The sequence below is a fragment of the Lissotriton vulgaris genome, chromosome 6 (genome assembly GCF_964263255.1).
Source record: "Lissotriton vulgaris chromosome 6, aLisVul1.2, whole genome shotgun sequence".
Taxonomy (NCBI): Eukaryota; Metazoa; Chordata; class Amphibia; order Caudata; family Salamandridae; genus Lissotriton; species Lissotriton vulgaris.
This window is the reverse complement of record NC_141694.1, coordinates 1,478,632,905-1,478,655,097: the sequence shown is the minus strand read 5'-3', so window position 1 is coordinate 1,478,655,097 and position 22,193 is coordinate 1,478,632,905. Positions and strand designations below refer to the sequence as shown.

General features: G+C 42.2%; 1 protein-coding gene across 2 annotated transcripts in view; it reads right to left on the bottom strand.

Moving 5' to 3' along the window:
* WDPCP (WD repeat containing planar cell polarity effector) overlaps window positions 1-22,193 on the bottom strand; it is a 2,342,145-nt gene that overhangs the window by 1,555,806 nt on the left and 764,146 nt on the right. For both annotated transcript variants that reach the window (XM_086927625.1, XM_086927624.1), the window contains one exon: window positions 14,832-14,946. In XM_086927625.1, coding sequence (XP_086783751.1) covers window positions 14,832-14,946 — 115 coding nt within the window. The remainder of the gene's footprint in view (window positions 1-14,831; window positions 14,947-22,193) is intronic.

The window sequence follows — 22,193 nt, the reverse complement described above, 5'->3', positions numbered from 1 at the left end:
AACCATGGTTGCCCTAAATGCAGAGAATATCATTTCACTTCAAGTGAATGATTTTAGATAGCACGGCTGGATAGGAACAACTTCTCTAACATGACCAGAGCAATGTATACAACATTGCCGAACCCTTTCTATCAGCCCGTATTTATTTTGCAAATAATTGGTTTAGTCCCTCTCTCTCGTGGGCTCGGTGTTTGAGCCAACACTACAATATCGGCGGGCCTCTTTAACGCACAGGGAATGTTTGACCTAATACGAGGTCACGTGATCACCACGTGACCGCAACATTGACGATGTAATTCCACACCGCGCAGACTCGGCGTTCTTCCGGGCCGCAGTGTTGACTAATTAGGTCCCAGGCGGGGAGTCGTTAGGGTGAATGTAAGTGCTTTTCACTGTTATTTTAAGACTAGCGCGGCGCACGGACATATCTGACATCCGGCTACGTGATGTTCACTACCGCTTAAATCATGTAAATAGTTATGGATGTCTTATTGTTATCTTAAACAACTAGCGCAGCGCACGGACATATCTGACATCCGGTCATGCGATGTTTATCACCGTTTAAATCATGTAAATCATTATGGGGGTCTCTCCTCAGATACGCGACGTGAAGCTTTCCCTCCACCGCGTTTGCCTATGAGGAGAGACTGTCGTCCTCTGAAAGTGAGTTAGAGCTTGATTCCCAGTCTTCCAAAATGATCGTACCGCTTGGCACTAATTCCTTAACCAACTTTCCGTCTCCTCAAGTAGGAGTGCATCTGGACATGTTGTGTTTCTTCAAAATTAATTGCACCTTTGGCCCAATAGCCATTAATTCTTACAAACCCCTAGCATCTTTTTAATTCGAATAAAAGCATGGGGAAAGATAAAAAAAATTTAGATAAGGATTAAAAATAGATTTAATTTACAGGATCCTTATACCTTTGATCAGTTGTTGGGACTCCTCATTATGCTTCTAATAATAAAATAACAACACAAATTGTTAGGACTCCTTACTATGCACAAATAATGACACTGCCCGTTGATTCTGACTCCACTACCCGGGTGGCCATTTGTGGTGAAGGATTACCATGATTTATTTATTATTAATGAGACACTGTAATGATGTTGTGCTGACAATACATAACATTTCTCTTACAGGTACAGACCCCAGCAAATTGCTGTCTGGGTCATAATCGGCTTTAAGCCATAAGTATTTTGGAATAATTTTCCTTATATTTTTACCTTTTTCACATATTATTCCTCACGGCTGGGTGCACCTTAGTGCGTGCATACCACCGGAGGACTACATTTCTTTGGTCCTGATGAAAGCTGAGCGACTTGGGCTCACCCACAGCAGAAACATGTCGACCATTTCTTTCACTCAGTGGACTAGGTGTCTTTAATTATTGAGACCCACCCTATGTTTCCACTTCAAATTGTTTTTAACCAGTGCTGGTTGGACTTTGAATAAAATAGTTTACTGTCACAACTACGCACTTTTTAATTATTTGCACTCACTTAGCACAATTTGGTTTTTCTGTTTGCACCCTCAACACTCACAACAACAAGCTCCGCTGTAAAACAGGCGTCGTAGCACACTGGAAAGACGCTAGGTCTTTCCAGTGGGAACCCAGTGATGAAGCATGTCACCACTAGGTGGTGAGTGAGGGTTCTTACTTAACCTACCGTTGGTTCTCCTTCTCTTCCTGTTTGTCTTTTTACCACGTCAAGAGTCTCCCTTGTAAGTGGTGTTTTGTTCTATCACTCTTCAGTTGTTTATGTAACTATTCCTTTGGGGTAAGAGAGTGAACTGTCATACCCTTACTCTCCTTTTGTTTATCATTAATTAATCGTGATACATTGCTGTCTCGAAAAAATAAAAATAGCCTTGAGAAAGCCCTGGCTCTACTCGCCATACGGGGCGAAACAGGTGTCGGCTGTTCTGCCTTATTGCTTCTAAAGAAAATTTGCACAACAAATAACTGACAAATGAGTGAAAATGGATAAAACTCAGTGATAAACATCAATAAAAAGAACCTTGTTCATTCAAGCTAATTTGTATTGTGCTATCTTCCACAATCAAGCAAAATATACCCATTGATGGGAGTGAACTTAAACACTGGGAAAGGAGGAACACCTGCTTGCAACCTTTTTATTATTACTTATTTACTCTAGAGGCTGGGGAGGTCCAGAGCCTTGAGCATATTTTCCTCCACGAAGTACTTGGGATTCATGTCCAGTCTCAGGATTCCTGGATCCTACTCTCTTCTTTCATCAACCTATCCGAACCCCAGTGTTTACATGGGATGAAAAAGGTGTGAGGGTGAAGGGTGGGGACTCAAAGAGGCCTGGCCTAAGTAATTTTGTGGCTTAAAAGATGTAAACTCCAATCATGTGCTTTACACAGCGCACTGACTGACCAGCATTTAGTTGCATCTGCGAGTTTTCTGCTACAACATACAGACATATCACACAACAACAAACATATGCTTAAAACGGGTCAGACCTATTGGCTTTTCAGAGTGCTTGCTAGCAGTTTGGTATAAACAAATAACAATGATTTCGTTGGAAATAATTGGAATTGGTAATTATAAATAGGACATATGTGACCACCATTATGTGCACTGGAGAGAGGCCAAGGACTGAATGAGCGTATAATCTGAACTCTATTCGGGCCCACTGACTCACACTGCCTTCAGCCTCAGTTCCAGAGAGCTCAATCATGCCTAAATATGAATACACTCCAACAACCAGAGCAGACCGTGACAATTAAACGTGACTCAGTTCACATGTATGCTACAAGCATTGGAAAACCCAATAGCTTAGCCTTTTAGAGAAGAGACCTGTATTATTTGCCAAAGTCAATTCCAATATAAAATTGCACGAATGCAAAACGAGTTTACAAATATTAACAATGTAAAAGGCTTTACCTACATAAAACATGAAATGTGCATACAAAAACAAATGCTAAAACCAGTGACAAAGCCAAGGGGTCCCAAAAGCGAGATCTATTAGATGGGCAGAATCACAGGATGTTGAGCCAGAGCCTGGACTCGAACCTGCTTTCCCAGTTCCAAAGTCGGTTACTTTGGCCGTTAGGCCACATCTACTCCTCATGACTGCGGAGAGATGATTTTGCTGCTTAAGAAAAAGACTGTTGTTTGGCCTCCACAGTCAAATGTGTTGCAAAGCAGCTACATCTATGCTCGTGTACTAGATCTCTGTTGTGATCGATAGATGGTGCAGCCTGATTGCACTGCTTTCCATAAAGGTATCAGCAAAGCTGAAGTCACTTTATTGGATTGAGCAATTCGGAATACGGGTCTTTATACCTATAGGCCATTGGAGTAGGTCTGACAGAAGCCTTGTATGCTAATAACATGGGCCCGACTCAAATAACCTTCTGCAGACGCAAGTGAAATTTATCAAGGCAGAAATATCATCGTCACTTAAAAAATCCAGTTCGTTATTCACAAAATTACGATCTTCAGAAAGATTGCAATCATGTGACAAACAAAAGGACAACTAGGAGTTTCAAAGCAAAGTGGAAGGCAAATGTACCTTTGTGGGCAGTCACAAAATCTGAAATGGCCTTTCCACAGTGTGTGTTATGTATCAACGTAAGTGGCCAAGGGTATGCCCAGGCACGAGTTATGTGCTCACTGTGCTACTAGAATCAAAGCTGCAGAGGCCAAAATAGGTAGAAACTCGTTTTGGGTTGCTTGGGTTCCAGTTCGAAGAGGACCTGGCCTGCCACTTAGGGCTGGACTTTCCCTATTGGAGAATGACCAAGGCTAATATGAATATGGCTGGGTCTGATCTGAGGAGGCAGAGTGAGGAAAGAAAATTATGGGTTGCAATGCTGTCCAGAGAGACCGCCAATGAGAAACTATTAGCAAGAAGGTCTCCCATCAGTTTTGTTGTGTTTGGTCTTCTGACACTATTAAAACTGAAGCCAGTGACCATGAGAAAATGGAAGATGCCATCTAGGCCAAGAAAGTCTTCTGCCAGGACAGGAAACATAATATACATTTAAGTGAATCACGATGCAACAATGCATCTATATGTACACAGGGTAATTCTGCTAAGAAAATATGTAACATTCCAGGGCCCCTCCTAAAAGAGATTTGCACGTGTAGCATACCTAAGCAAAATGTAGGCGCAGAAACACCTGCGAGGCATTAATGAAAGTAAACTTGTATTCCTAATTGATATAATCAGAAATGGTCGGCCTTTGCTGACAAACAGTTGCTTGCATAGAAATTCTGATACTTTTGTGGATTTTTTAAGTGTGAAAATCTGCTCCTAAACCAAATCTTTTTTTGGGTGTTCTTGGATAGGTCTAGTGTAAACACTGAAAAACAACTCCACATTAGCAAATATGTGGATACACACAAACTTTGTGCAGGCATTTTTTCACTATGAAAACATTTTAAGATTTACTTCTGTAAAGGACTAAATCTGTTTTTTAGGGAAAGAGTGAAGACCATGCCTGAAATTGATGGGGTGTTGTGGGAAAGGATTTCTATATGGTTTAGAAACATTATCCCTGTGAAAAATCTGGTTGAGACCATCTAGCCGGAGATTCCTCACCTTTTCAATATTCCCCAGGTTTCAGACAGGAACCGAAAACTTTTCCATAGTTCTTCTGCATGGCAGAAGATTGCACCGTGTGGCTCCACATGGATGTCGTTCCGCTACAGAAGTGAAGTTCAGGGCCTATATAGGTGAGACTCCTGCGTGCTGAGATAAGTTGCTTTTGAGACTGTCCACACCCACAAACATTGAGCCCCAAACATTGAGCCCCAAAATCAAATTGATAGGCCAGTGTGGAGATTCCTAGACTTGGGACCCTATTAATGGGTAAAATCCAATCACAACAGGTAGGATGGGAGGGTCGGTGAGGAATCTGCAGCTAGATAGAGTCTCTACCAATTAATGCACTAGAAAGACCGTTACTGAAGACAAGCAACTTATTCTTCTGCTAGAGACTTATAGATGCAAATTCCTCACCTTTTGAATAAATGTCAAAAAAGGACCTAATTGGAGCTGGACTCAAACCAGAATGTCCTTCAATACTGAGTTGGTAAAGTGCCCCTCTCTGCGAGCTTGGCTGTCCAGGCAATAGTGCTCTATGAATATATGGAGTGACGTCCACCAAGCAGCCTGGCATATGTTTAGGCAGGGACTCTGCATGCTAGTCGAGCAATAGAAGCTTTGGCCCTAGTAGAATGAGCACGCAGTCCTTCCGGAAACTGCTTTTTAGCCAATGCATAGCAGATCTAAATGCACAGTACCATCCAGTGCAAGATGGTACATTTCTGTACAGCCTTGTCTTTTTGCTCTGGCGAACACCACAAACAACTGATCGTCCATCCAGTGTTCCTTAGTACGATCAATGTAGAAACTGAGTGCTCTTTTGGGGTCCGAGAAAGGGAGTCTCTTCTCCTTCGAGGGGTGAAGAGGAGCACAGAACGCCAGCAGCGTGAATATTTGTCGTAAGTGGAATGGCATCACAACTTTCGGTAGAAAGGATGTCCTAGTTCGCAGAACGAGCTTATTGGGGAAGAAAGTGGTGTATGGTGGATGAACATACAGAACCTGAAGCTCACTCATACGCTGTGCTGAGGTGATGGCAACTAGGAACACTGTTTTGATGGAAATAAATGGTAGGGAACAGCTGTGGAAAAGCTTAAATGGAGGTCACATCAAATAAGTAAGGGCAAGATTGAAGTCTCATTGGGGCATCACAGAGAGAGAAGGGGGAAACAAAAGCTGCAATCTTTTAAAAAATATCATCACAACTAGTGACTTAAATAAGGAAGGTTGATCAGGTAATCGTAGGAAGACCGAAAGGCCCAAAGATAATCTTTGACTGTGCCCAAAGCAAGACCTTGCAGGGCGAGGGACAGAACAAACAACAGGACTTCAGAAAATTGGGCCTGGAGTGGGTCAACGTGGCACGCACTGTACCAAACCACAAAGTTGTGCTAACGACAGGCTATACAGTTTTTATTGAAGGACACCTAGCTGCCAAGATTACATCAGCTACCTCCAGAGGGAGATCGTAGACACTCAGCAGGCACTGCTCAATCTCCATACATGAAGGTGGAGATTGGATAGTTGGGTGCAGTATCTGGCCTTTCAGCTGCAACAGAAGATCCTCACAGAGGGGCAGCCTGATCGAAGGTCAGATGCTCAAGCCCAGCAGTTCTGGATACCATACTCTCCATGCCCAGTCCACAGCCACTACGATAACTTGGAACCGGTCTATTCTGATCTTCTTGAGAACATGGGGGGTATTGTTATAGGCAGAAAGGACGTTCAGGAGTCCCGATTTCCACCCGAGATGTCTCTAAGCAAAGGATGCGATGGAAACTCCAACAAGAAGATGTGCTGACATTGCTCGTTCTCTGTGGTCGGCGAACAGATCGAACCAAGGTTCTCTCCATTTGGTGAAGAGACCTTGCGCCACCTCCAGGTGTAACCGCCACTTGTGATCCACCAAGCACAAACAGCTGAGTTCATTCTCCCTGAGCTTGCCAGGTGGTTCACCACCGGGAGATCCCTTGGTAGTCCAATCATTTTCCAAAAGCACAAGGCCTCCTGGCACAGGACCTGTGACATCACCTGCCCTGTTTTTTGCAGTACCAAATGGCAGGGTGTTGTACTTCTGCACCTGTACCAGATTGGACTGTAGAGCCTGCATATTCCACATGGTGCGTTTGACCTGTAGGATACAGGAGTCCATCAGTCCCCGCAGTCTCGGAGTCTACCTCACTGAAATCCAGGATTCAGGTTGAAAGATCGGGATCATAGCCTGAATGTCCTGGAAGATAATAGACCATGTCCAGAATGGCTCTGAGGGCGGAGAGCATCTGAGAGAGTCAAGTGTTACTTTGGCACATTGATAGTGAATCCCGTTGATGACAGGAGGTTAGCCTTAATTTGAAGGTGGTTGGTGGCTGCCTGGGACAAGCCGGCCTTGAACAGCCAGTCATTGAGGTAGTGGAAGACTGGTACCTCTGACCTTCAAGAGGGACGCTGGAGACCAAAAAGAAGCAAGCATAGCGAACTCAAAGTGCTCCTGTGCCACCACGAACCACAGGTAGCTGATGGGCCGGCAGGATGAGTATGAAGATATAGGTGTCCTGCAGGTCCAACGCCACCATCCAGTCTCCAGGGCAGACAACACCCGGACGAGGGAAAGCATTTTGAATGTATCCTCCTGGAGGAAGGCATTGAGATGGCACAGATCTAGAATAGGCCTAAGATCTCTGTCCTTCTTGGGCACCAATCTTTCTGTTAACTCGAGGGCCAGTACAAGGCTTGGCATAAGCTTCAAGTAAGGGCCTCACTGAAAGGGAGGGAGGGGCTCAGAAGTTGCCTGACCTGTTGGTAGGAGCTCATTCAGCAAGTGTGTATTCACCTCCAAGGTGGGGAGCTGGAGGTCAAGGACTATGCATAACTATAACCAAATTCTTCCATGGCTGGGCCAGGAGAGAAAAGACCAGTCTCTGGGGAGGTGTCTAGCCCACTAGCCTCCTGTAAGTCCTCATACCAGCTGTGCTGGGCACAGGGCTGAGCAAACTCCTCAACCTGAGCATAGTCATTGTCAGAGTCAGTGATGAAGACGGAATGTAATAAATGTTGCTTGCTATGTAGAAGTTCACATGCAGGGGCTGGCACCTCAATGGGATTTGAGCGTGGCGTTGGTCGGATCTGGACTGGCGTTCATTCGGCATCAGAAAGGACAAACAGACCCACCTCTACGTGAGGCAAGGTCAGCATAAGCATTGATGTACCTAGGCCTGCTGTGGGCTTGGGTGCCGGGCGGCATTATAATTTCAGCGGAGGACAGAAGTGGCTCAGAGGGTCCAACTGGCACCGAGGGTAAAACCGCAAGTGAGAGTCCAGGTGGAAGGCCTCTAGGCTCCACAGGGGCCCGTTGGCATGACAGAAGGAGTCAGAAGAGATCCAAAGAGCTGGAGCATAGCAGCGCAGAACTCTTCGATCTGTTGCAGCATTGCTGAAGGCCCTGGAAACTGGAGTTGTGCCTGAACCAGCTGCGGAAACAGATCCGAAGTCGGCCGACTTCGAGAGTGGGAGGGAGACGGTAGCAGCCCATGTGCTTCGTCTGGGGAGTGGGAATGGAATGAAGGAGTGGTATTCAAATTCAAATTTTTGTGTTTTTTATGTGCATCAGAGGACTTGGAGCGTGATGAAGACCAGCCTCTAGAGCAGATCTGTAAACTCTGGGACCAGGATTGAGCTTTGGACTTGGAGCAATCCCGATGCTGCGGCACCTTGAGCTTGGCGACAAAGTTTTGCCTCATATTCCCTGATGACTTTCTGGTTCAATAACGCGCAATCCCCGCAGGTCTTGGAATCATGGCTCGGTCCGACATACTACAGGCATACCTGATGAGGGTCAGTTACAGATATCTGTGGGCAGCAGTCCTTATGGAGTTTAAAACCCGTTGTCCTAGCTAGTGAATTGCTGTGCATACTGGAAAAAAATTGTGTCTAGGAATAAAAACAAAGTAAAGGTCTCTGAGAGACTAGAATAAGCTCTGGATCCGGTGGAGCGAAAAGAAAGGAACTGATGTCATCGTGCAGGAGTGGCACCTTTTAAGCCTTGCAACTCATTTCTGGAGTGGAACAGCGTCAGTGAAGAGCCACACTGTGCCACCTTCTTGCGAGCAGAGGTACTATGGAACGGTTTCCATATCCAGTCTGACACCTGGGGAACATTCAAAAGGTGAAGAATCTGCGGCTAAATACAGTCTCCACCAGAAAAGGTGTTGCCGAAAGATAGTGACTGACTCTTCACATTGAAAATGTTTTATCACACATCTTTTCCCCAATGCCCCATCAACTCTGGGGGGTTGGTCTTCATTCTTTCCCTAAACACAGATTTTCTCCTTTCATTGACAGGCGTAAATATAAAGATGACTTCATAGTGAGAAACTACCTGCAAAAGGTTTGTGAATTTCTTTCAGAAAAACAGATTTTTTTTACAGTGTACAAATGGAGTTTAGTGTTACATCTCTGCATACAGAAATATAAGAGGACAAACGTGTGTTTCCATAAAAAAGATAATCATGTGACAGTAGTAGCTTTAAACAAGTGCTTGGGGAAGTCATAGAGAATTCTGTAAAAGTAGGACATTAACTCAAAAAAGTAGATGTAAATGACTAACTTTTCAAAGGGTACATAGCGAACAGGGTGTCCTATGTAAAGAAACACATTTTAGAATGTTAAAAAGTACCAATAAAACTAAAATCTGTTGGCAAGGAGTGACAAAGAACAAAAACAGCACCCTGGAAGTCTTTACGAAGTTTGAAAGTCTTAGTTAACACAAGAGCCAGAGTACTTGAGAGTGATTAAGCATGAGTTTAAACTATGTCCTCTGATATAAGACTAACTTCACCTTTATTTGCTTGAAGTAGTCTTGGGGCAAACGCAATTAAAGTTCTGCCGACTCGGGTAAGATGGAAACTGAGGTCCCGATATTAATTCTGGAAGCAAGCCTGGTTAAAATTGTTTTTACACTGGGTGCTTTGCATTATGTCTTGCATAGATTTCGGATTCAGGACGCATACATTTGAATAGACTTGAACTTCTTCGGTTCATTCCCGCAACTTAAGAATGGTAGGTTGGTTGTTTAATCTTAACCAGGCACTGGGGTAAATGGATGCAGGTTCACAATAGCATATACTATTCGTCTTGTTTACAGATCTTGCCAACAATTTAACTGATGGTTCTCTTCAACCACCCCATTTTGGTAGAGACGTTAAGGTATTTAGCGTTATTGCTCTTGGTTTTAAGCATGTCGTACTATTGTTGGAGCATGGACATTTCACTGTCTTGAAATCTTTTCTGATACTTAATTTTTAAGGACACTATTTGATTAGGACAGTTCACAATGGGTTAGGGCCTATTAATGTTCTCTCTATTCTGATGCTGCTTTAACTTCACAGCATGGGTTCTATTATTTCTTTTGGTTCTTTTATTCTCTTGCTTTTTTACTATCCCCACACATACTTATATATTCAGGAGAATACAAACCCTGAGGTTAAAGGTGTTGGTAATTACTAAATGAAACATGCGTTACATTTATCTAATTTTGGATATCATGTATTTCTGTTGTCGATAGTTATATGAACCACCCCGGAGGATTTTGAATTTCAAATTTTGAAACTTTATTATAACCCCTGAGGAAGGGTTCAGCAGAACTCGAAATGCATTGGGTTGCTTTAATTTGGTTAACAGTCTTTACACGGTTTTTTATACAGTATACCTCTATTGAATTTGATTTCATGTATTAATGAATGAGTTTTTTCAAGAGTTATGCTATTAAATTTTTTTGAGAACATGTTGAAGAATTCAAAATACATGTGTTTAACATCAATAAATGTTTGTTAAAAATCTGTTCACAATCTTGGAAGCATGATTGACAGACAGCTGTGCGTTGCATAGTCCTTGGTCTCCAAGGACTCATTTCAGGTCTTTTAATGTAACACATGACGGCAAGACACACAGGAGGGAGCCACAGCAATGGACCGAAGGGACTTTAATTGCAAAATAGCTTTTCGTGTAATGCAATATAGGCTCTTGAGTGGAGGCAGATGTACACTCCAAAACAGTCTTCTGGTGATTGCCTTATGTAAGAGAAGAATACTTCACTGGGGTGAGTCAAGTCATGACTGAAATTCTCAAGCCAATGGCTGAAGGAAACCGCTGAAAGAAGGACAATAGTTGAAAGTGGAAGACCCTAAGCTCAACACGTGTATAATGTTAGCGATTGGTTTGTTTAACAGCTGCACTGTCAAAACAGAGAGCTAAAAAATATATTGAGAATAGGGACTAATGTTTTTCATTGATATAGTTTACAAAGCTTTTATTTATTTTAACAGGTCACGCCGCAGATGTTGCACGGCAGCAGTCATGCTGCACAGGGTAGGCCTGAAGCCATATTTTAATTTGGTACACTAGTGGATGGCACAATAAGTGCTGCAGTCCACCGTTGACAGATAACTTTTCATACCATGGGTGTAATTCTGCACTGTACTCCATGGTGTTATACAAAAGTTAAACACGCCATTATGGATTAGCCAATTTCTCCCAATTTTAGGGGTCCGAGCACATTCACTGGGAACTGCCCCAGTGTGCAGAGTCTAAAAACCAGCAATAAAATAGGGTGCAACGAAAGACGAAAAATCAGGAGTAACCACATATGGATCTTGTTCTTCAGTTACTTGGTGTCTGTCATGGGGCTCTCTGGTGGTTCACTGCCAGCCCTGCAGGTCCTGGTTCCTGGGCTTCCTGGCCATCCAACCTCTTTGGGTGATCCAGTCTGCCCCATTGCTGCTGCAGTTTCCAGTGTTCTCTGCATATACCTTCTATGGCTTCTTTAGTGATGTGGTGGTTGGGAAGCTAGGCTTTCTGTTTTGGGCAGTCCAAGAGGAACGCAAACAGTGTTTACTTCAACTCCTGATTATGTAAGTCCTGGTGCACTTCAGGGTTGTGTGGTCTCTTCTTCTAATGCTCCTTAGTGCACGTGCTTCAGGGGTTTTCTGCATGTTAAGGTTCTCAGCTTTGTACGCTTAATGAGTTCTCACCTGTGGGTCCAGGTAGTCAAGCACCCCAGATGATATACGGCCTGGTGCACTTCATGGTTGTATGCGCTCTCTCTCATTTGTGGGTCCAGCAAGGACTATACCACAACCTTCCGGGGTGTTCTCAGACAGGCACCAAATGTGGCATTCTCCTGTAGCCTCGTGGGAGTAGCCTTTGGTGGATATGGACTTGTGCTTCTATATATCGACATATGTCTTTTTGGGCGTGCGTCCCATCTGCCAGTTAGCACGTAGGAATCAGCCATGGCATTGTGCAGATAACTGTGCAGGGTTGGACTCCACTTTGGTTGGCACCTTATTGGGTTTGGGTCTCTTCTCAGGACTTTTCTCCTGGCGGAGGGAGTACTTCGGTCTCAACAGCGGTTCCCGCCCATTGTCCCTTTTATTTTCCACTGTTCCTAGACTTAGTCTTGCAGTATTTTCCCAATCATCCCTCACATATGGGGTCCCACTTCATGCTCTGTTTACATAAGGCTTCTTTTTCCTAACCTGGGCTTCCGCTTCTCTTTTTTTTTCTGTGTCTCTTGGCTCTCACTTCCTCGTGCTTTGCTGCCTACTGTGGCTTTGGGATATGGGATCCATTTGTTTTCTGTTATTTTATCTGATATTCCAGGATTCTGTCTTTGGGAGTCCCAGTCCAAGGCCGGCATGCTTGGATACCATGTCTTTACACGTCGAGGCTTTTGCCTGATAGCCTGCGGACATGGATGCTTTTGCTTGCGTTTATACACATGCTGTTAGGACAGGGAGGATGGTAATGTCCTATTTAGGTATCTGTAATCTTCAATACTCCAGTCCTATTCTTCTTCGTCATATTCCTGGGCACTATCCCTCTCCTTCCTTCTTCGACTTGACAGAAGTGGCTAGGTTGTTTAGTAGTCCAGGCACTGATTTAGTAGTGGTCCTGCTATATGACACTCAGGAAGAAGAAAAGCAAAAAAGAATTGCGTTTGGGCCAGTTAAATCCTGACTGTTGACCAAGACGCAAAGCACTTTGGTGAAGATTAGGATTCGGGGTAATGAAGATAGCCATAAATAATCAGAGCATCCTTGGCTCTAGATTAGACAATTACAACCACAATATCTAGGATCCCCTAAATTTCTTCCTAAAATGCATTCAGTCAAAATCTGAAAACGTTTGCAACCAGTACTGCTAGTCCGCTCATATTTTGTTGTGCCACCCTTCTTCCGAGATCCTCGCAGTGGTTATTGGTCGCGGTCAGGATATTATTTAAGATACTGTGCATAGTACAGAGATTAGTCTTTGGTTTAAAAAGAATGCTTTGCCAGGTACTCCGCTAGCCTTTTTCTGCGTTCTGACATTTAGATTGTGTTTTGTTTCTGTCAAATGGACAATTGATATTTCAATATATTGCCACCAGCACTTCAGGTCACTCTACTGAATCCTACAAGATAAATTCATGGTTGATGACCTTTCTGCTAAACACTAAAAAGTGCTCTTTGCTCACTGAATAATGGAATCTTGTCAGCCTATAGCTTCTCTCTCTCAGTGCCATGACTCCATGATCAGGATGTAGTAGCTTTTTACATAACACACTATTGTATGGAACTGACCTAGAGACAATATGAAACGGCACGGAGCCACAGACTGGTTGTAAAGATTCACAGGTAGGCATGAATTACAAGATTCCTAAATTTGGCTCCTGAGCTTGATACAGAGAAGGAAATCAAACAGAATGAAGTTTCTTGCACTAGTTTTATTGCTGTATGCCTAATCTCTAGGCAGTGGCTTTGAAATAGGTGTACTTCCTATGAGGAAGAGTACAGAGAGATGATTAGATGGTCAGGGTAAAAAACACAAACTACGAACATGGAAGGCTGGGGAGAAGCTGGGGCTCAAGACAAATTTGTAGTGTGTTTTCCAAGAATCTCTAAGCAACTCAATGGTAGACTTTAATGATGATACCCTATGTAACTCTGAAAAAACTGAAAATCCTATGACTGGACCAAGGGTTGGCAAACTGAATCTAAAGCCCTGATTGTTGACCTTGGGAATTTGTGTCTATAAGGCTGTGGAGGTTGTGCTATGGTATATTAAGTGCATGGAATCTGTGTCAAGAAATTATCCCATTGAAGCTCTGATTTTATCAAAACCAAAGCTTAATTTATTCTATTGATTGTACTTGAAACATACATCTTGATGGTGTTTGCTGTTGTTTTACTAATATAATAAAAGAATGCAATTTTGTGTTTTATGTTGAGCCATTTGTATAGTGCATCTTAAATTGAGAACATGAAAAAAGGCCCCGCTAAGGAAACAGATGAGTTTTTCCAGACTTTTTAGAAGGGAAGAAGACAGTTGTGTGAAAGATTAAATGAGAAAAATTAAATAATAAAATGAACTTAAAAAGAAAAACCTTTCCCAAAACCTCTCCCCTTCCACTGCACCTACCAAAAATGAAAATGCACCTTTGGTGAAACTGCGCCATGGAATACATACTGAAGTACACATGTCAGGTGAAAAGTGTGCGAATAATCTTTCTTGGAATCTAGGGTTTTTACATAAAATCTACTTGAAAATAACATTCGAGGGCTACCTTTGGTTGAAAAAGCAAGGTTTGTGTTAGGGCTGTTTGGGATTTTCTGAGCGGTGTGAGCCCTGAGGAGCAGGGAGGGCACTCTTCGGTGAATATGACAGGGAGCAGGTATGGGCACGCCCATGCCTGCTGCCTGTGCATTCATTCGCAATAGAGGCAGTCTTGCTAAAGAATTGAGAGGGGATGATTTTTCTAGCATAAAATACTACTAAAAGCAGACAAGCGCCAAGACACCCACGGGTAGACGTGCGCTATAGAAGTCTTTTTAACATAACATAACATAACATAACATAACATAACATTTCCTACAAACAACTAACAACGTCACTGCAAAACAATAAAACAAAATACGTTTGCATCTTCATATATTGTAATCAAAAGTAAAAAGACAATCCTGTTGAATATGTATACTGCGATCGCATGAAGATGTGTACACAAGCTTACAACATGCCCGCATCTGACAAACTTTGATGCTTAAATATTGTTCTGAAAGTGCACTCGGCCTCGGAGGGTTGTAACACCGGCATTACAAGCAATTACTTGTTGTGTTTGCAAGTCCCCGGTGGCCATCATTAGTCTACCTGTTGACACACCAGCCCTCCCGCGCTACTGTTAATCTAGCAATTGATTTGCGCATGGGTGTAATTACCATCGCTGATGGTGTCTGAGCCCAGCTTCCCCACCAGGGTCCTGTCAATCAGCACTTTTTCCAGCTGCGGCCCGGAGAGGCTTAAGGACACCAGCACACCTGAACCAAAGAGGAGCTGAAAGGAAATAACACGAAAAGCCAAGAGTCAGAAGGAAGTATTCGGAAAGACGGCGTTTTCTAAAGCAGCAGCTGCTCCCACGCAGAGGCCTACTGAAACGTAATTACAAACACAGTTTTAGCGGTGTTAAAAAAAAAAAAAGACAGTCAATGCAGAGAATATGTAACAGCAAAATAGATGCCTGCCAATGAAACACAGTGAAGGTAAATAACGACAAAAAGAAAATGGCATTTATGTCGGCTGGTGTTCATATGCAGATATATGGTTTAACAAAGACTGGTATAATCTTGAGCTGTGACGACAAAACAAAATGGCGACACGTCGAACGTGCCTGGAAAAAAAATATCGTGTAATATTTATTTCACATGTTATATGTTAAGTTTGGCTGTTGCTTTTTAAGGACTAGCAAACAATCTGCAAATTACCCGTGATGTACTTTAGCCCAGAAATTACACATATCAAACTTCATCATCATTGTTCAGCAAGTGAAGGGTGTAAATACTTCTGGCACTTTCGTCATGCGGTAAACAAATGATGCCACCCGCTATCAGGGCATGCGCTCTGTATCTTTCACATGCTTTGAATAGCTCAACTCAAGCATAATCGTTTCTGGTATGATTCACAGGGCAATAGAATGCCAGAGTATGACGACATATGAGGATACTACGCCTCACCACTTCCCTACCTAGTTTAAAAGCAAAGACAATACTGGGCGATCAGATGCTAACCACATTTTTCTGGATTTGGTTCCAATATTTGCTTCCACAACACCTGCTGTTAATTATGCAGTTAATACATTTCACTGCCCACAGGTTGAACCTTATAACTTCATCTTCTGATTACTTCCCAATACAGAATACTTGCTTCTTGTATAACGTAAATTTCTTTAAGGAATCTGAACATTTGGGTATATAACACTCAATCCACCTGTTCTCCAGTAAATGCACTCACATATCTTTTACTGTCTACTGAATACACCATGTCACATAAAGAGGTAGATTTAACTCTTAACTGCTAATGGATTTGCAAACTTCTGTGCCAGAGTCTTTTTTTTATTCTTCAAAACAGATTTTTCTTTGTGCTGACAGCAACATATGGCCCTACGGTCCGAATTCACGCATATTCAGAGCAATGTACATGTGTACGGCAGTAATATCTACGTCAGTATGTATCAAAAACAGAATAACATTCAATAATACAAAATAATGTTAACATTTCTGCCTCTTAAACCTATTAGATATCTGGGCCTGTACGTGACAGTGGACTTCCTTCAACTTTTTCAGCTGAATTATAGTAGAACACCGGATAAAATAAAAAGTCTGTGAAAGATGGACACTTCTACCTCCGTCATTAATAGGACGAGTCTCGTTGATAAAGATGTCGATCCTCCCCTTGCTGATATTTTTATTTTTGAATCTTCCCCGAAAGATTCCAATCTCGTATTTCAATGAAGTGGACAACGTGATCCTAAAGTTCATCTGGGCTAAGAAAAAACCTCAGATTAAGTTATCTATTTTACACTTGGATGTAGATCAGGGGGGTCTTTCATTACCTCACTTGGCTACTTACTATCAAGCTGTATTACTTATCTTAACTACTCCACTATTGGCCCCCATTTCTAAATTTGACAATTTTTTATTTGATCTTATGTTAATGGAAAGTGCAATTAAGCTACCAGCAATCCTGCGTACTGCGAAGTTACCAAAAAAGATAAGATACAAGGTTGTGAATATATTCTTAAGCCGATTGCAGTGGTTTAATAAAAACTATAAAATTCCATCATGTCATGCATATTCCTCTCTACACGACTGTGAGGTATGGGGCCTTAAGCTCTCGCAAAAGGACGTTCAGACCTATTCTAGGATAGGTTTTTTAAAACTAGAAATGTTTTACAATGGTGCCAATTTGATAACGTGGGATGTCTTCATAATCCAATTTGAATTGCAGAGCCGCGATTTATGGTTAAGCTTTAGACAGATTACATGCTCTCTCCTGACCAACTAAACAGGAATCAGTAAGAGAGTTAAATTGATTTTAAAATCAGTTTTTGAGATAAATCTAAATGGTATTGGCAATTGGTATAGGTTATTACGCCAGTATACAAATAATAGCCTAATTGAAACAATGCTCCCAAAAATTGCTCAGAAAACCAATTGGTGGTTTAACAGCCAGGAATGGAGACAAGTCTGTGAGCTTGGCCACAGGGTGTTGAGGGCGGCCAAATTTAAAAGAATATCCTTCTTCTCTAGATGGGTGGCCTATTACACTCCTTCCTGACTCCATAAATGGTTTCCTATGATACTGAATGATTGTTTTAGATGTAATCTGCCATAGGCAGGGAATTGGATACATATATTCTTTACTTGCCTGAGATTACAGTATTTTTGGGAGGAGGTGTTTAGGTTTATCAGTAAGTGTCTGTCAAGAGATATCCTTCCATGTGCATCGTTGGCGTTGTTTGGTTTCTCCTATGTAGTTGGCCAGCTTTCATTTTATAATTAATCCTTTGTTTTCCTATCAATAGCAGTAGCCAGATCTTTAATATTACAGAATTGGAGATCTCAGGAAATCTCTTCATTAGCTCAATGGCTACTTAAGCTGGAGAGGACCTACACATTTGAAGAGGCCTACGCAAAGGGGATTGGGGCGGTGCAGAGATTTGGGAAGAAATGGGAGGGGTATGCTGCAACCACCTTTAAAAATGATACCATCTAATTTATTTTGGTTACTTTTTTGCATACATGTTAACATTGTTGACCTCTGGATGCTTCTGTAACAGTTAAAAGGAGGGTAGTCCCCAGGACAGAGCTCAGGACGTAGAATTAAATTAATTATGAAGTACCATTTCTTAAAGGAAAGACTGTAATCACATAGGTCAGCAAGGTAGGGGTTACAGGACATCATTGAGCTGCTACTCGGAATGCTGGTATTGTACACCAGGTAAAATGAGATAAGAATGTGCAACCATCCTCTGCTATCAAGCAGCGCCATTCATTTGTATTCCGAAGAATGTGCATTTTTTTATTAGTGTACATTTTAAGTTGGTGATTCGATATTCTATGGGGTTCATTCACCCTTTTTATCATATACAAATGGATTATGGAACTCGTTTTACTTATTGCCTATTTATAGGATGAAATTGTGCAGTTTGTAAATTGGTCTGCTTTATGTAATGTGGTTACTATGTCTGCTTTGTTTTGTATTTACGCTCAATAAAAAAAATAATAATAATAATACAACAATGTGCCACGTCCCTGCGGTACTCCCAGCTTTAACCCTCCCGGCCGCGACGTCTACTACGCAATTAAGCAATTCAGTATTGTACAAGCTAGCTTCCCTATCGACCCTCATTCTCTACAACTATTGTCACAAGGGTTGGTGGCTCCAAATAAAGGTCGCAGTAGTCTGCCCAGCTCTTTCAGAATTTTGGGTGTTTTGTGCCAGAGTTAAAAAAAAATATTAATAATACTTTTATGTTGTTTGAACACATGTACCTCTTTGTGCGTCCACAAAACTATGTTTTCAGCACATTTTGGGCTATGAATTGGCCCAAACCCTGCATAAACATCTCATTGCAGCCCGAACATATAATGAAAAACATGGTGGCATTTTCATTTTATCAACTTTTCGCTGATTTCTCAAATGGAAAACACATCCAGAAATGCTAACTAAGCAAATGTTGCACTAAATAGCATCTGAGAATATCAAATATATGTGGGTTTTCCGAGAAAATGTAGCCTGCACAATTATATAATATTTGTCATACTCATTGTTTATGGTGCACTGTTCATTTGATGACATTTGTCAAAATCATGAATTTTCAGAAATGATAAAAACGAAATATTTTCTACTTTTGTTAGACCTAGGGAAACTATTGGTGTAAGCCAGACCTTCCTTGCCCTTACTGGGTGGCTAGCAGAACACACTGAACCAGACGTTTGTCAGAGTTTTAGCATATTTATTTTTACTAAAACATGGTAACGCTCTCTACTCCACATCACATATCCCTGCCAAGGCTTTACTCCCAACGTTATTCCTATGGTTCTCCTGAGCTAGAGGGTACACTCCATTTAGGAGTTTCCTGTGGGTTCGGGGAGTCCAAAGGCAGAAGACTGGCTGCAGTGCATTTTAAAAATTTGGAAAACAACTGCAAGCAAAATGCCCGTTTAGGCTATCACCCCTGAGCGGTGTTGAAACCTACCATGACCATATATTTTAACATCTATACATCAGACATTTTATTTTTTTGCTCGGTGCCAGACCTCTCTCATGCTAGCTCATTGGCTTGGAAATCACACTCAACTTTCCCGTTGTCAGTTTTTTTTGCATTTGTTCCAAAACGTGGTCATTTCCTCCAGTGTCATTCATTCAAGAAGATGTTAGTGCCAAAGCTTGCTCCCAAATTTTGTTCCTCTGGATTTTCTAAGCGCCGTGGTATCTGACATGTGTTTGGTGTTGTGTAGATTTGGGGTGCTCACAGGTGATAAACTGTTTGCTTTCATTTGTGAAATTTGGAGAGCAACTGAAAGCAAAATGTTTGTTTAGGATAATGATCTTTTCATTCCCAGCTATCACCCCTGGGCTGTATAGAAACCTTGCACAAACATATAGTTTCAACATCCACATAGCATAAGGTTTCTATCCCTTGGTGCCAGACCAAATTTGCCCCGACTGGCTCAACTGGAAAATGTGCTGAATAAGACGTTTACCAGATTTTAAGCATTTCTCCCAAAAATTGGAAGTGTCCTTCAGTCTTCCTCACACAAGAAAATATGACCTGCCAAGGCTTGACCTAAAAATGTGTTCCTCTTAGGTCATCTGAGCATGGGTTTATCAGACAGGTGTGGGTTTCCCGTGGGATCCATGCACAAGACACCAGGGAATGTTTAGGTTGGTGGGAGCCTCCATAGGGAGTCTGCAGTACCTGGGGCTCAGTTGCCACCCAGGGCAACCTACAAACCCCAGACATTTCAAAGAATTTAAGAAATTGGGAATCCACAGTGATGTGGCTTGCATGAATCTAACACCTGTATTACCCAAAATTCACTGCCAATGTCAAAGTATGAGTAATAGAAAAAAAAAACACTTTTTGTTACAGAAAACTCCATAGCGTCTGGTAAATGGCACAAGTCCGACCATCAAGTGTTCCCACACTGCTGCTGATAAAAAAAGTATCTCACACACATGTGGGCGCTTGACATGGTAACAGATTGAGCCTGTTTCTGTCAGTTATCATAAGTCCCATCCACATATGTGAGCATCTGTTTTTGTAGGGAGAAGTGTGGGATCACAGCGTGTTGGAAGCAAAGCTGTTCCCCACGAATTTCAGGATTTTCTGCAATAGAAATGTGAAGATTTTTTTTCCATCAAATATTGGAATCATACACGAAATACTGTGTAAGACCACGTGGTTGCATCCATGGAAGCCACACCACCAGCACTACTCCAGGGGCATTGTCTTCAGAAATATCTGGGGCTTATAGATTTCCTGGGGTGTCTGAAGACACCAGGCACAGGCATGAGTTATGTGCCTGAGCAAGGAGCCAGAGGTTTACTAGATTTTATTATTAGCCTGAGAAAAAATCCAAACATGTATCTTCTTTCTAGCACACAGAACTGTGTTCCGGTGCCCCAGAAAGGAGAGAGACACTTGTAATTTTTTTCTTACAATAAGAGAAAGTCCAAATGGTATCCAACTACAGCTGATTTAAGTGTCTTGGCTCATTCAGTCGTTCTACTACTTTCTTAAAAAAGGCTCACACCCAGATGGTTAGTCTGGGCCCATCTTCCTCCGAACTTTCTTGTGAGGTTGCACAGGGTTGTGACCTGTTCTGCTCATATCTAATATCTGTCTGGAACCCCTTGCTTTACTCATCCGGTCCTTTAATATTCAGTTCCACTGCTATGCAGATGACACTCCGATACTATGTAGAACGAGTGCCCCTTCTGCTGACAACTATTTTCCACAGCAATCTCTTTCCATATCACTCCAATGTAAGGGCCATCATTGGCTAAAATTAACCATCTCCCGTATTAGCATAGCATTCAATGATCACTACTACATCTCCCGACCCGACAGCGTAAAAACTACAATAGATAGATGCCACAGGGATATCGCCTATAATACAAAAAAAAATTCTCGCGAATTCCGTTTCTCCCATACAGAGTGTGACTACAGGTTTCCCTCGCCCCCGGACAAACCACAAGGAGAGATCGGAAATTATTACATGTATGTGCTGTGTGTTCTTAATTTTGTGTTTTTAATTAGTTTATATTGTGTCCATTGCATTAGATATAATAGACGTGAGCAGTGTCATCTTGTCTTGAAAATACGGGTTGTTTTCCGTTTTTGGGACAACACTAGATGGCCCACCTACAACGTTTTTTTTACATCACTTCTCTATTCACTAAAAGGAGCTCATCACAATAATATAAAAGTTGTACATGATAACGAAGAGTAGACCACCCATATAGCCACGGGGCTGTCAAGACTAACTCTCCTCTTCTATCTTTACAGAAACAGAGACTGTAATCTCCCACAACGTGGTAATTATACACACCTTTCTATAAGCACGCAATGAACATGTGTCTATTGTAATTTACCAGGAGCGGTACCGGAGAGCTTTGCTCCTTTGGTCCTGATGAAAAGCCAATAGGGTCACTGCTTGAAACATGTTGACCTGTTAGGGGGCTAGGTACGTTATAACTTGGTTCCCTAATGTTTCCCACTTTTTAATCATACCAACTAGAGGTCCGGATAAGGTACACCTACTAGCCAGGCATTTTTAAGTTTCATCCTATCTCCCACTCTTCTCCCAACTACCACCATCTTTATCATTGTATACATAACTAAAAGTGCTCCTGCGTAGTCCGTAGGTTGCAGCACGCCCTGTTCCACAGAAGAACGTGGTGGACCAGATGATGAAGCATGCCACCAAGTGGTAACCCTGGTGGGTGAGGGTTTCACAAAAAAACCTATTGGTTTCCCAAAGCGAGGGTTAGCCCCTTTATCTCAGGATAGCTGGGTTCCCGTTTTTGTTTGACAACACACATTTTGTCCACATCATTTTGGAATAGATCCTACTCCTTCTCAAACTGTGAGGAGCTTGGGTGTCGACCTCGATGACTCTTGCTTTATACCCACTGTCAAGTTTCTTTTCTTCAGTTCTATCCTCCTCCACCTTCATGCTGAAGAAACAATGTCCTATTCTTCATCTTCTTACTTTGAAGGCATGCCGGACCAC